This window comes from Pelodiscus sinensis, chromosome 16, assembly GCF_049634645.1.
Source record: "Pelodiscus sinensis isolate JC-2024 chromosome 16, ASM4963464v1, whole genome shotgun sequence".
NCBI lineage: Eukaryota > Metazoa > Chordata > Testudines > Trionychidae > Pelodiscus > Pelodiscus sinensis.
Window position 1 is genome coordinate 4610110 of NC_134726.1, and position 14875 is coordinate 4624984.

At 48.0% G+C, this 14875-nt stretch overlaps 1 protein-coding gene across 1 annotated transcript in view; it reads right to left on the reverse strand.

Moving 5' to 3' along the window:
- The window catches only part of PGAP6 (post-GPI attachment to proteins 6), a 37206-nt gene extending 31952 nt beyond the window's left edge, over positions 1–5254 (reverse strand). The window contains exon 1 of the mRNA XM_075899165.1: positions 4931–5254. Within this exon, the coding sequence (XP_075755280.1) occupies positions 4931–5021 (91 nt within the window). The 5' untranslated portion in view covers positions 5022–5254. The remainder of the gene's footprint in view (positions 1–4930) is intronic.
- Between the last annotated feature and the right edge of the window lie 9621 nt (positions 5255–14875).

Below are 14875 nucleotides of genomic sequence, written 5' to 3' on the forward strand. Positions count from 1 at the left end.
AGAGACCTACTAGATAGGTGCTAAGCACAGCTGCTAGTGCTGGGGGATTGAGCAGAACCAGGCAGCAGTTGGGTTCAGAGCCAGTGGGTGCAACATGCAGTCCCGCACCAGAGAGGGGATCAAACAGAAGTGGAGCAGGGAAGAGCCTTCCTGCAGCTTTACACTTAGTTCCTGACCCTTGGTATGACAGGCTGTGTTCCCAGTTGCTGTGTGGAGCAACGTCAATCACTCCACCTATTCTGTCAGCTTCCTTTGGTAAACTGGTACAAAGCCCTGCCAATGAACCAATGTTAATTACAACTGTGGATAAACCAGTGTAACCTGAGTGTAGACAAAACCCATCACTGCTGGGCTGGCTCCCCTTCACATGACCTTTTACAGGAGCATTCTAAGGACCCAGCTGGCAGTACTAGTGTACAAACAGAAGGGACATTCTCTGCCCCAGTCCAGGTTAGTCATGAGATGCCCGGAGGAGGGATGTAATCAGACATGGTGGAGGACAGATAACCATGGGCACAGTGTGTGTTCTCAGGTAGTTTAGCCACATACACAGAACAGCACCTGCCTAGCTATCTCCAGACAACAGGCCAGGCCAGGCCAGTGAGATTTAAAGAGAGAATAAAGAGAAAAGTGATGGACTGGGACAAACCAATGCAAGCAGAACTGCGTTGTACCTAGGGGGAGTTGAGCAGGGAAGCAGCTGCGAAGAACGACATATTCCCAGCCAGGGAATGAGCGAGTGAGGGGGGTGATGGCAGGGCAGCTCCCCCCAACATTACAGCTCATTGGGGAGTGGGGAAATGGCATTTGCTGTACAGTGCAGCTGTACAATTAGAGTCCTGTGCAGAATCTGCAGCCGCATCTGACCCGCAATCCACAAACAGATACAAAGCAGGTATCTGCAGATTTGCAGAGGTTCTAAGCATGGTGGACTGTCTGGCTACCCCACTTCCTTAACTTATGCCTTGAGTCAGGCAGGTCATCATCCTGGAAATGAAGCAGCCCTGCTGGGAAAAGCCATTCCTTTGCCCTTTAGAAATTCCAGCTGTGTGTTTTAACGCAGGTCTAACATGCTCTGCCCCCCTCCCTCCAGAAGTGCACTGTGCAGAGTAAGAGGGGTGGCAGCTTGAGTGAAGGGTGGGGTCGGTTAACCCCCAAACAGCATGCCAGATGAGGGTGAGGCTAGAGCACAGATGTACCAGGAACTGGCTCCGTATGTGCTCAGCTGCTTGAACAAACACTGCAAACAAGGAGAGAGAAGCAGGAAAGAGAATTCAGTCAAAGGATAACCAAGGCAAACCCGAAAGGAGCAGCAACCTTAGCACTGCAAATAACCTGTTGCACTCAGGCAGCCAACCCACACTGGGCTCTCCAGGGGACTATGCTGCACCAGGGCCATGGGAGTTAGAGTCAGAGTGCACAAAGGCTTGATCAACTACCATACAAACTCTACTAGGGAGCCATGGGCAGCTCAATGCAGAACAATACAAACAGATCATCTACTTATGAATACCTTGCCCCCAAATGGACACTGTCAACTTAAACATCACCTGCTGTTTCAGTGGGTATGAGCAGCTGGCTATAAATATTTGATTTTGTTTCTTTTGTTCATGTGCCTCTCACCAGTGCTACCATCTCCCTTTGTGGGTCCTTCTGAGTTTGTAAGCTAGGAAAATGTGATTGAAAATCACGGACCCTTGGTAGGGGCAATATCCTGTACAACCGATGATTAAGTCAGTTTGACAAGATTCCAAGATACACTTGCAACTGAAGATTCACTTTACATGGAAAGAAGCCAAAGCGCCTCACAAAAGGCACGTCTACACAGCAGGGCAAAAGTCGAATTGCATAGCTTAAGTCGAAATAGCTTAATTCGGCTTTTGGGGCTGTCTACACAGCAGGAAATAGAAGGAAAAAAAACACTCTTCCTTCAACTCCCCTTACTCCTCATGAAATGAGGGTTACAGAAGTTTGGAGTAAGAAGTCCTCCAGCTTAACATTATTTTGAAATAATGGCTTGCAGTGTAGACACGCTCTTTGTTATTTCAGAATAACGTTAGTTATTCCGAAATAATGCTGCTGAGTAGACATAGCCAGCATGAGCAGACACCACTACTGGAATTCTCTACAGTAGCTTAAACACCACAATTCAAACTACAGGCAATCCCACTGATAGCTTGTCATGGACAAACCCAGGTACAACCTCAACCCAGACAGGTAGTCGGCATTCCCTGAGAGCTAAGCTCTTGGGCGGTCACCCAGGAGAGATTCAAACGGCACACAGCCAATTAGCAGAGCACCCACGATGCCTGCAGCCAACAGCATGTGTTTCTACTGGTGGCACACATCTGCATATGCTTCAATGCACATAATAAAATGTATTCCACACACAGATGGAAAAAATTGGAGGGAACACTGGTTACAACCATCAGGCCAACTTCTTTCCCAGGCTGGTCCCATTTCAATGAACTTCCCTGAACACAACCAAGTTATAACCTGCCACCCTCTGCTTCCTGATCCAAGGCAGCATCACTGCTTTCAGACACTGCTGAGGTCAAGGCACCTTCAGGCAAGGTGAAAATTAAAACAACCTGGATGGCAAGGGCAGGGATCCTGAGGCATTAACATGATCATAGGCGCGAACTATGCAACACCAGCCGTAGGGAATGACAAGAACAAAAACCGGAAGGCCCAGTTCGGCCTTATTTGTCACCAGCCCTGTTCACTCCAAGGGCAAAGTGCTACAGAGGGAGTGGCTAGCTAGGCTCTGTAATCAAAGAAACCCGTGTAACACTTTATCCATGAGAATCATAAGGAGTCAGGTCAGACCTGCCACTTTCAAGGTCATTTTAGGGTCAGATTGTTTATTTTACTCTGTTTTGCAGCCCTTATTATAAGCAATGGCCTAGTGCTGTTTGAATCCGCAACAGAGCAATGAAAGCAGAGAATAGCCTGTCTGCCCTTTCAGCTGGAACTCACTGCTCTGCAAGACTCATAACAGAAATATTCTAACAATGAGCCATACCAAGGGATGGCAGCCTCAAGAGAAGTGTGGGTAGATTATTCCAGCAAATGCCAAGCTGGAAGGGCTGGCAGCCCTAGGACAGGATTTTTACAGCATCCCTGGCATGCTTCCCTGACATGATGGCATGCTTCCATGCCCATCTGGAGAATGGCCGGAGGGAAGGTGAGCATGATCCAACTCAGCATGGGTGGGGAAGGATCTTGCACTGAAACCTGGCCTCTCGGATAAGGAAATATGGATGAACATTCCTCTGAAACAGCACCGAAATGCATTCCCAGGATGCAGGCCAGGGGAGCAAAGTCAGCTGAGAGGTGTTGGGACTTCCACTAGAACATGTGTGGGGAAGCACCTCAGATATGGCCTGGGAACAATTCACCCTCTTTGGGATAATCCTCTTCTGAGGCTTCTCAGACAAGCCAGTTTGCAGCCAGGACAGAAGGGAAAAGGCAATTTATAAAAGTGTTCAAAATGGTGTTCCACGTTTTTAGAACAGCTTGTCCACCTAACCAGGAATGTGTAAAAAAGTCTCCTAACAGTCATCTTGATGCAAAGGGGACTCGCCTTTTATACACATCCAACTCCCAGCCTGACGTCAGTATGCATCATCTTCCCTAGTGCTTAAATGCCCTTTACCCAGGCTGAGCAAAAAAAAAAAAAAAAAATCCTGAAGTCTTATTAATTCCACTTCACTGATGAACTCACATACAGAACCAGTTTGAAGTCAAGTCAAAAGCAACTCCTGTTGTAAACAACTCTGTTGTCCCATTTCCACCCCTTACAAACACCACAATGCACCAGAGAATAAATCACTGACCATGGAATTTGATTACGCTAATCAGAGTCTCAACTGATAAGAGCACATGGATTCAACTCTTCAACCCACTTTGTCTCTCAAACATCCTGGGACCAGCATGCCTGCAACACTGCAAACAACTTTCCTAAATAGCCATTTCTCTGAGAAGTCTGCCTGGTGCCTACAGGGATGGGGAGGAGGTAGCACTGCAGATCAGAATGCAATCTTACACACAAACAGAATTTTGCAGCTCTGAAGCTATGCTGTATGTAAACCATTTAGAGAGCATCTGGTAGTGCTAATTAAAATCCATTACAGATTGAATGACCTTACTAGGCAGTAAATTCAATCTAACATATTTTACGCAGGCAGCAGAATCTGGCAGGTGGAGAATTTGCTGGCTCATGTCAGAGCTGGAAAGAGATTACGATTTGATGTGCCCTCAGATACAACTACTAAATGACAGTGAGGCAGGCTGCACACACCAATCACCATTACCAAAGAGTCCAGAAATCCTGCCCTCTTCCAGGAAGGATAACACAGTTAGTATATGGAATTCTTAAGTCAGGAAAAAGCAGTGTACTAGGCGCCTCACATACATCTCTCCAGTGGGGTGACGTGAATGAAGGCCACAGTTAAAAGGGCTGGACCTGGGAGCTGTATCCCACAGGGCCCCACATTTCCAACACTCAATTCTAGGGCTGCAGGGTTCTTGTAAGAAGGCTGCCAGCTTGGGCAGCCACTCAAAAGAGAGTCAAATGCTGCCCAGCGGATTAGAAGACCCCACAGGCAGGTTTTTTGTTTCCGCTGGGGGTGCGCACTGGGCCAGGCCTGGTGCACAGAAAACCATTGATTCCACACATGGACGGAAGAGCAGAGGGACACTGGCTGCCAGCCAGCCGGGGCTCAGGAAGGCAGCGGGTGCACGAAGTGCTACGCTCAGCCCACGGAGCGGCCCGGCCCAGGGGCTGAGTCCAGCCAGGGAGCGGGGACACGGGCAGGGCGCAGGGCTCTTCCCACCCCCCTCCCCGGCGCCCAGGCCGCTCCTTGCGCCTCCATGTCCGGGACACCCCCCACACCAGGCTCCCGGGCCGGGCTGCCCGCGCACTCACCGGGCCGGCTGCTGCGGGCGGCGGGGAGCGGGAGAAGCGGCAGCAGCGCCAGGAGCAGCAGCCCGAGCTTGGGGCCCGCCGCCCGCGCCATGACGCCCGCCGCGCTATCCCGGCATCGCCGCCCGCCGGCTCCTCTCGCCGCGGGGCCCCATCGCCGAGCTCCGCCCGCTTGCGGGGAAGGGCCGGGGCGGGCACCTCCTCCGGGCGGGGGGGCCGGAACCGCCTCCCCCCGGAGCCCTCGGCGTGGCCACAGCGGCCCCCAGCGAGCGCCCTGCGCACCCCGCGCCGCCTCCCCCGCTCCCTGGGCGCCCCGCAGCCGGGCTGGGCGCAAGGGGCTCGCAGCGCAGGCCGGGCTCTGGTTCAGAAGGAGCGCGGCTCTCGCTTGATTTATGCTCGTTCGCAATGGACGAGAAGAGGCCACTTGGAGTGTGAACGGGAACGGCCGCGCAGATTTATTGCTGACTAATCCACACCTATAACTCACGTTAAAGTGTCCTTGTGTAAACACGCCCTTGTAGACACGCTCCAGGGGCTGGAAGCCGTGCTCCAGAAAGAACCACAGAGCTGCTGCCAGACAATGCGAGGGCACACGTTTGGTCTGGCAGGCACAGTCTTCTCCAGACTAGCCTAGTGCTGCTCGGGGTCGATTTTCGTTTAAATGAGAGTGATTTAAGTAATCATTTGTGTTTTGCCTTTGTACATTTGAGGTATTTTCCTAAAGAAAGGTTGATTCTCATTTGCTGAAAATCATGTTAATTTGCAACTAAATGCGGTGCTTGCTTTTGCTAACCCTTCTAGGGTATACGTTATATCGGTACATTGATGCAATTTCCATTTTTATGTTAAGAAAAAAACCATTCAACATTTTCTATCTACTCTAGATTATGTTTAATTTTTTATTTGTGATTTGAGTCAAGCTCCAGTTGGATAGAAATGTAAGTTCAGTTTAAAAAAATCACAAAAATGCATTGTTTTTTAAAAGTTTAAATACGTGTATCTTAAAATTGATGGAAAGAGAAAGGAAAAAAATTAATCAAAATATGTTTCCCATTGAAAACTTATTTATTCAAGAAAGGATTACTATAGTTAGAGATTTAAATTATTTCTGGACACCAGGCCTATGAAGACTTTAACAGTAATCAAGCTCATCCTCCCACACCTCATTTTTATTCATAGAATAGAAGAAAAAAATGACTTTCCTGCTTTTTCAACTCTCAATTGTTTTCTTAACATTAAATGAATTAGTCACTGAACGGAACTAGTTGAATAAACTGAAGTGAAGAAGATTTTCTTTCTGCATCTCCAGAAGACACTATTACTGTCAAAAGCTGAGTTCACTACTTCCAGGTGCTTAGCCAGTGACTTCCAGCTTCTTAATACTTTCATTAAAACTGGGCAACAAACCTGGATTGCTTAATATTATTTTTTATATTTAATTTGAATTGTTTTAATAGGTTATATTAATAAATTATAATAGGTTTAGGCCAGTGCTGCTGGCTGTGGGGGCGGGCTGGCTGGGGGGGCAGTTGCCCTAGGGCCCAGCAATTTAAAAGAGCTAGAGCCACTCACCCTGTGGCCCCGTAATAAAGGCTGGCTGAGGGAGACCAGCTCCCCTGCCATGACCCTTCCAGGGGCCCCGGAGCCAACTCCCCGCTGGGCCCTGCAAAGTCTCTTGTCAGCCTTAGTTTTGGTCTAAATATAAATTGTCAATGTCAAATAGTTTTCTTTAAATCAACTTGTATTTGATCTAAAAAAAAATCCAATTAACGTTTTAAAAAATCTGATTTTTTTCAATCAGTATTTATCCATCCTGGCTCAAGCTTTGGGGAAATTTCTCGGGCCTACTTTGAGCGAGTGGCATTGGTGTGGCCCGGGCTGTCGGGTCCAGGGGCCATTAGTTCCATGTGACTGCCTCTGCACTTCTGAGGGCTGGTGCTCCCAGAAGTCATGTGAAATCAGGCAGAGATTCCCCCCCCCCCTCCCGCCCCCAATTTAAGAATGTTCGTGTTTGATTTTAGGTGCTAATATTTGTTGGACCGGTGGAGAGCTCAGGATATGTGTGGAAGGCGCTAGGGACAGCAGACTTTTTTGCAGGTAGCAAGTAGAGCTCACATCAAATCCTTTCTCTGCCCACATACAGGAATTTGAGGGATGAGGCTGGGGAGCCTGCAGGGATTCACCAGTCATCATGTCGATCTAGGTTCACTTGGGAGTAGTGCTCCCTGTAAGCTGTGTTCTTGTGCGACTGCTCAGGAGAGCTTCAAATGCCACACAGCTAATTAGCAGAGTGCCCACACCTACGTTTTTTGTTTCTACTGGTGGTTCACATCCACACATGCCTCATAAAAAATTATTCTGCACATGGGTGGAAAAGATTTAAGGGAACATTGTTTGGGAGCCCCAATAGTGCAATGTGGTGTGAGAGAACGGGGCTGCTTTATAACTTTGAGGCAAGGTGGACTGAAGTCCATATGGTATAGCCCCTCTCTGAGAGAGCCATGGAAAGGTGGGTAATGACTGTGGTATCCCCAGTCAGCATAAGGGGAAACGTGTGATTAGAGTCTATTCCTGCTGTGATCCAGGAACCTCTTGACACTAATGGGTCGAGGGCACAGGGCTGTGGAGCTTTAGAGGGATCCCTAGGTCTGTTACATGCATAATTCACTAAAAGGTGGCATGTGAGATCTGAGAGCCAGTAAGACACTGGGCATCATAACCATTATGAGATGTAGGTAAGGATAATACGTAAGGAGTTATTACCTATACTGGAAATTATAATCTTCATTCTGTAAATTAAAGAAGGTCACTAGGAGATGACCAGGGTTGCCAACATGGGGGGGGGGGGGCAAAGGGGGCAGCTGCCCTGGGGTCTAGTGATTTAAAAGGGCGCAGAGCGTCAGGCTGTCATTGCCACTACTGCAGCAGCAACTGGAGACCTGGCCCCTTTAAATCACTGTTGGAGCCCTGCGTGGCACAGTCGAAGCCACGCTGAGGGCTGGGTGGGGGAGGCTAACCCCCAATTCCATCCCAGAGCTGAGCCCCTCTCACCCTTACCCTACACACACACACGCACCACAGAGAGGCAACACTCAGTTGTCTAGTTATATGCAAATTCTCTGTTTCACCAGCCAAATCAAGATTAACAAATGAATAAGAGATTACAAAACCTACAAAGAACACAGCTGCAGGATGTCCGGTTTATGACTGAAGATCAAAGCACTGTATATCTGCAGTTGCAAAGGACACCCTTGTAGCTTTCACCTAGGAAGGCTTGTATCTTGAATGGAAGGTTATAGCCAAACCTGGCTGTAATACCCTAGAAGGCTTTAGGGCAGAGCCGGGCAAGATGTGTCCCAGAAGCCAGATCTGGCCCACCTAACAGTCTGATCCAGCCGTGGACTGAATCTGGCTGCTTTCTATTTATAACCGACAGCCCATACCACTGAATTTCCAGGCAGTGGCTCAGGCAGCAGGATCCTACTTTAATGGCTTACAGTTACGGCGCTACCCCAGCAGGGGCTGGAGTCGTAAGCCTTTTAAATAGTCACAAAAAAATTGGGTGGCTGCCAGGCAAAGCAATAGCAGCAGGGCCGGGAGTGATGAGCCCTTTGTTGTGTTTTTAATTCAAAGCCTCTGGCTCTGGACAACTCTTCCTGGTACTCAGCCACCCCTTCCTGCCCAGGTCCCACCCCTTGTAAGGGTGGGCCCAGTCCATGACCACATATTAAAATTCATTTAGTGGCCTTTTTGTGAAAATTATTGCCCACCCCTGTTTAGGGTGAACCTAGGCACTTAGGATATAATGTCATATTGGTTAAGTTTAAGTGTGTTGTGTATTTAACCCTTTGGTTCTGATATTTCTGCTGGCTATCATTTGAATCCCTGTTAGATAAACGTAGATGTCTTTCAAGAGACGGTGTACATGCTGTACGAGGCAGAATTTGTCCTGCAATGTAACTGGAAAGATTGGGTGTACCGTCCCTTTGGGAAGAGAGGATGTTCTGTGAGCACCCAGCAGGCTGGGACTGGACTTTCCAGACATGCTCAGAGGAGGGAATGTTCCATCCTTAACCTGTAAAGCAGGGGTCTCCAACCTTTTTAAGCACAAGATCACTTACTGAATTTAAGTGCAACCCAGGATCTACCTCAAACCCAAATAACCTTGCCCCACTTCCTTCGTGCCTCTTTTCCAAGGTCTTGCCCCTGCTCACTCCATCCTCCTCCCTTTCACCAGGCCAGGGGCAGAGAGTTGGGGCACAGGCTCTGGTTTTGGGCTAAGGAATTTGGAGTGTGAGAGGGGCTCTGAGCTAACCCTGGGGCAGGGAGTTGGGGTGATAAGGGGGTTCAGGCTCTGTGAGAGAGTTTGGACCCAGGGGGCTCAGGACTAGGACAGGGCCTGGGGTGCAGAAGGAGGTTCATGCCTGGAGCAGGGGTTCTGAGCTGGCTCCATCTGGACATTGCTTACCTCATGTGGCTCCTGGTTGATGGTACAGTGGGGCTGAAGTAGGCTGCCCTGGCCCTGCACCACTTTCAAAAGCGGCCGCAAATTCCCTCCATCTCAAGCCCTGTTGTGCCCCCCCATTCTGTGACGACAGACTATAGGGTGGGAGAGGGGCACCCTAACATCAGCACCCCCTCTTCTCCCTTCCCTGCTCTGAACTGCAAGCAGGATGCTCCCCGTGGTGGGGGGAGGCAGTTCCAAGGCAAAGGGCAGGAGATGCACTGCAGTGGGGGGAGAGGCAGCTGAAATGCCAGCTCTTGATAGCCTCTTGGCCAGCCAGTCAGGATCACCTGTCAGAGGCTCCAAGATCTCCAAGGAGATCCCGAGCTACTGGTTGGTGACCACTGAGTACAGAGAGCGGGGCTGGCAGAGGTCTGACGAGTAGTGCTGGTGCGGCCCGTCGCTGGAGGTGTCGGGCTAGACAAGAATTCCTAACTCTAAGGTAGTAGGGCCAGGGAGGTGCCTTGCAACCCTGCGGTACCCCTGGGATGTGCCACATCTGCTGCCTTCTCCACTGTGGTTCAGTTTTAGGAAGGAGCAACAGGTGTTTATTGACACCATGGAATTTGTCTGTTGTTTCCACGATGATCTTTAGTAAGATATGTGCATTGCCTACTTCCTCTTCTACAGCCTGCTGTCTCTTCAGTCCACAGCCATTTGTATTGTGACAACAGCAGTGCTGTCCTGGGGGAATGCCCCTCTGTTACATCTGCAGTCAGGTAGAGGGAGCAGACATAACCTTTTATCCTTAGCAATTTACATGACCAAAGCAGGCGGTGAAGTGGCAACAGAAGCACATTTACCAGTTACCTTCTGGAGTGAGCCCCTTCTTTTGATATGCTAGTGCACATTTACATTTCCCTGCGGCTGTAATTTCCACTCCAGTGCACGTGACAAAGTGGCTTTTACTCGTGAAAGCTTATGCTCAAATAAATCTGTTAATCTTGGGTGCCACAGGATTCCTTGTTGTTTTGCAGACACAGACTAGCAGAGCTACCCCGCTGAGACTGGTTCTGGCTGGTTACTGCTAGAAGCAGGTGGCGAGAGATGAAACAACAATGGGAACACACAGTCACGTGCTCCTGATTATATTGCTTGTGCGGCTGGAGCACTGTCTCCTTTGAGTTCAGAGGAGACCAGAGAGCATGAGGAGGAACAAGACGCTTATAGCTGGAAGCCCTAGCACCCTCACGCCACGTTGCCTCCATGGTTCAGTGGGCTGGCCTGAGAGCTCTGGTTTGCCACCCCAAACACCACAGCACACGCACGTTACCTGCAAGTCATGCAAGAAATCCTAAACGATGAAAAGAAAAGCTGATGGCTGCAATCCAATTAGAAGCAAGGGGTGGAACCAACGGCAGCTACTCCACAACCCACAGAACATGACCTCTGGGAGAAACCTTGGCACCAGTGCCCACCACATGAACCCTGCACAAAAGCAGTTTATAGTGACTGCCCCTCACTGGAGTGGAGTTGTCTGTACGTAAGACTGCCCCATACAGTCTCTTTTCAGGGGGTACTTGACTCCCCTCTGGCCCTAGTCCTGCCCCCACTCCATGCCTTCCCTCAAGCCCTTGCCCTACCTCTTTCCATTCCGACCTACTCTTTTCTGCCCCTCTCCTGAGCATGCCTCATTCCCACTCCTCTCCCGCTCCCCCCGGCCTCTTGCACACCTTGAAACAGCTGTCCACAGCCGGCAAGAGGGAGAGGAGTTGATCAGCATGGGACAGGGGAGAGATTCTGAGGGGAGAGAAGGGAGCTTAGCTACTGGTGGGTAATGATTCTCCAAGGCTGCTCCCCGGAGCACCCACAAACTTGGCACCCATGATACTAGCATGTGGAGAGCTAGAAGAATCCATCCATCATCTCTGCCTCAAAGAAGTCTCATACCACCACCCATCAATTACCACATCCCCACTGACAATCATAAGAAAAAGGAATCCTTTGACCGGACACTGCAGGGTGAGGAAACCACTCTTGAGCGTTACATGTATTGCTTCAGGAAAGTGTTGAAATCCTTAGCAAACATCACATCTGCCAAAATCTCTCCACAGCCAAAAGGACAGCCACACAGTCCCTGACATCTAGCTACCAGAAGTCCTTTGGCACCTTAGGGTACGTCTACAGTGTGGTGCTATTTCGGGATACCAGAAGTATCTCAAAATAGCTATTCTGCATCTATTGAAGCAGCCCATTATTTCAAAATAACAGGCGTCTTATGCTGACGTCCCGATAACCCTCCTTCCACGAGGGTTAAGGGGCATTTCGGAATAGTGAGTTATTTTGAAATTTGGTGCGGTGTGAACAGCGCCAAATTACGAAATAACCTATTTCAAAATACATTCAAAATAAGCCACACAATTTGCATAGTGCAAATTGTGTAGCTTATTCAAACTAAGGATGCTGTGTGGATGCACCCTTAAAACCGAACAATATATATAAAGCATCATGAGCTTTCGTGGGTAAATCCTATTTCATCAGATAAGCACTCTGAAGGAGTGGGTTTTGCTTAGGAAAGCTCATGATGCTATATATATACATTTTTTTAGTCTCTAAGGTGCCACAGGGCTCCTAGATTTTAAAGTTACAAAGTAACCTGGCTACTCCTCTGAGAATTTATCTAGCTACGTCAAACCAGCAAGACAAAAGATGTGCCTTTGTAGTTCTCCACCAGGAGGACTATAAAAACAACAAATAGTTCTGCAGCACCTTAGAGACTTACAAAAATGTAGATGGCATCATGAGCTTTCGTGGGCACAACCCTTTTTTTAACTTTTAGGGTACGTCTAAACAACATGGCTCCGTCGACGGAGCCATGTAGATTTGTTATTTTGGCAAAGGCAAATGAAGCCGCGATTTAAATGATCGCGGCTTCATTTAAATTTACATGGCTGCCGCGCTGAGCCGACAAACAGCTGATCAGCTGTTTGTCCGCTCAGCGTGCTAGTCTGGATGCTCCCCTGCCGACATCAAAGCCCTTTGTCGGCAGCCCCGGTAAACCTCATCCCACGAGGAATAATGGGGCTGCCGACAAAGGGCTTTGATGTCGGCAGGGGAGCGTCCAGACTAGCGCGCTGAGCGGACAAACAGTTGATCAGCTGTTTGTCGGCTCAGCGCGGCAGCCATGTAAATTTAAATGAAGCTGCGATCATTTAAATCGCGGCTTCATTTGCCTTTGCCTATGTGTTTAATCTACATGCCTCTGATGACAGAGGCATGTAGTCTAGACACAGCCTTAGTTACAGACTAACGCAGCTGCCCACAGCTGTGACTGGAGAGGTGTGAATGGGCCGCTTCACTTGAATATTCCTTTGAATTATGTGCAAACTACTTATGTTAAACAATCCGTTCTGGTTTGTAACTAGCAGGGACACTTTGACGGCAGGTCTACACACAACAGACTTGCATCAGAGCAGCTGTGCTACTGTGCCACTTCTGGTGCAGATATTTGCCTATGGTAGAGAAGTCTCCCATTGACTTTGTCTCCACCCCTGCCTCATTGCAGTTTCTGCACTAGGGGTTAAAGGGCCATGTAACTATGGCTCTCAGAAGTGTAGATTTTTCCCCTGAGCAAGGTATACCAAAGTAAGTGTCTCAGAGGTGTAGCCATGGTTATCAGTTCTGCCTATTTGTTTTTCCCTTTGATATTTTCATACCTTCTGCTCCTTGTTTCCCACCCCCTTCCTTTTATTCCCTTTACCTCTATTTATTTTGGGTCTGCACATCCTAAACTCAAAACTGAAGTGAGCTGTGCCCACGAAAGCTCATATTTTGTTAGTCTATAAAGTGCTACCAGACCATTTGTTGTTTTTCATGTTTATCCTGTACAGAATAGTGATAGAAATGTAGCCGTGTTAGTCTGGTCTAGCTGAAACAAAAAACAGGACTATGTAGCACTTTAAAGACTAACAAGATGGTTTATTAGGTGATGAGCTTTCGTGGGCCACGTGGGTCTGGCCCACGAAAGCTCATCACCTAATAAACCACCTTGTTAGTCTTTAAAATGCTACATAGTCCTGTTTTTTATCCTGTACAGACTAACTCGGCTACCCCCTGAAGCTTTAAAAATGAGTAGTCCTGTGGCATGTTAGCGACTATATATAATAATTGACGTTATTCCAAAATAACAAAGAGCATGTCTACACAGCAAGCCATTATTTCGACATAATGTCGAGCTGGAGGACTTCTTACTCCATCACCTGTAACCCTCATTTCATGAGGAGTAAGGGAAGTTGACGGAAGAATATTCTTCCTCTGATTTCCTGCTGTATAGACAGCATCAAAAGCCGAATTATGCTATTTCGACTTCAGCTACGCATTTGACGTAGCTGAAGTTGTATAGCTTAATTCAACCTTTGTCCTGCTGCGTAGATGTGCCTTAAGATGCCACAGGACTACTCAAAGTAAATGTGTACTTTAGACTTCACCTGAGTTTCCCAGACCTGAGGAAGATCTCTGAATATGCTCAAAAATGTGTCTCTCACTAACAGAAATTGGTCCCATAACAGATATTTCTTTACCTGCCTTGTCGCTGTGCAATCTGGAAGGGATTTCCCTCTGCAGTTTGATGGGTTGTTTCCTCTTTCATCTTGAGTTCGTTTCTAAGGCCAATATGAAAATAATATTTCAGAGTAAATATCAAATGCTGGTTCAGTACCTTTCTCAATTTTTTATTTTGTTCATGACTGTTCCTAAAAACTGCAGTTTAATATTAATAAACAGGTCACACGTTAAACTCATAGGCTTACTGGTTGCTTTCCGTCAGAGGAGGAAAGGAGGAATTTTCTAGGTGGATTTTCCCCCCTTCAGTGGAAGGAATATACAAAGCCTCCAATTGCCATTGGCTCTAACTGGCAATCTCAGTAGAAAGGCTCAGGCTGGACAAGGGAAATCGAAGTATCCTCACCTGCCTAGAGAGGATCCCCCGGATCAGGGCTAAGCCCTTGGAGGAAGTGTGGGAAACTTGCATTGCCTTTGTCAGGCCTATACTGTGCTTCTTGTGAGTAGAGGTCAGTGTAAACAAAGAAACCAACAGCAGATACCGCCTCTTGTGGTTCTATGGAGAATTGCAGCAATAGTTTTAAAAGTTCACTAAAAGCGTGAAATTCGGGCCCCTGTGAAGTCAATGGGAGTTTTCCATCGACTTCACTGGAACTCGGACTTCCCCCTAACACTAGATGCAACACTAAAAAAACCAACAACCAAATGCACCATGGACACTATACTGCAGATGCCCCGATAACTGACTGATGCAGGTGTTGTGCTTTGTTAGGACTGAATTGCTGCTGTGCAGTTTCTACTTAAGGATTTTTTTTTTCAGGTATTGAAACAGGAGTTCAAAGAAAGGGGGGGAACCATTTTAGAGTTGAAGCTGAACAGACAGAACCTTACTCTTGAAAGAACTTTTTTTTAACAAAATATGAACTATAGCTGGCGAGAAGCTA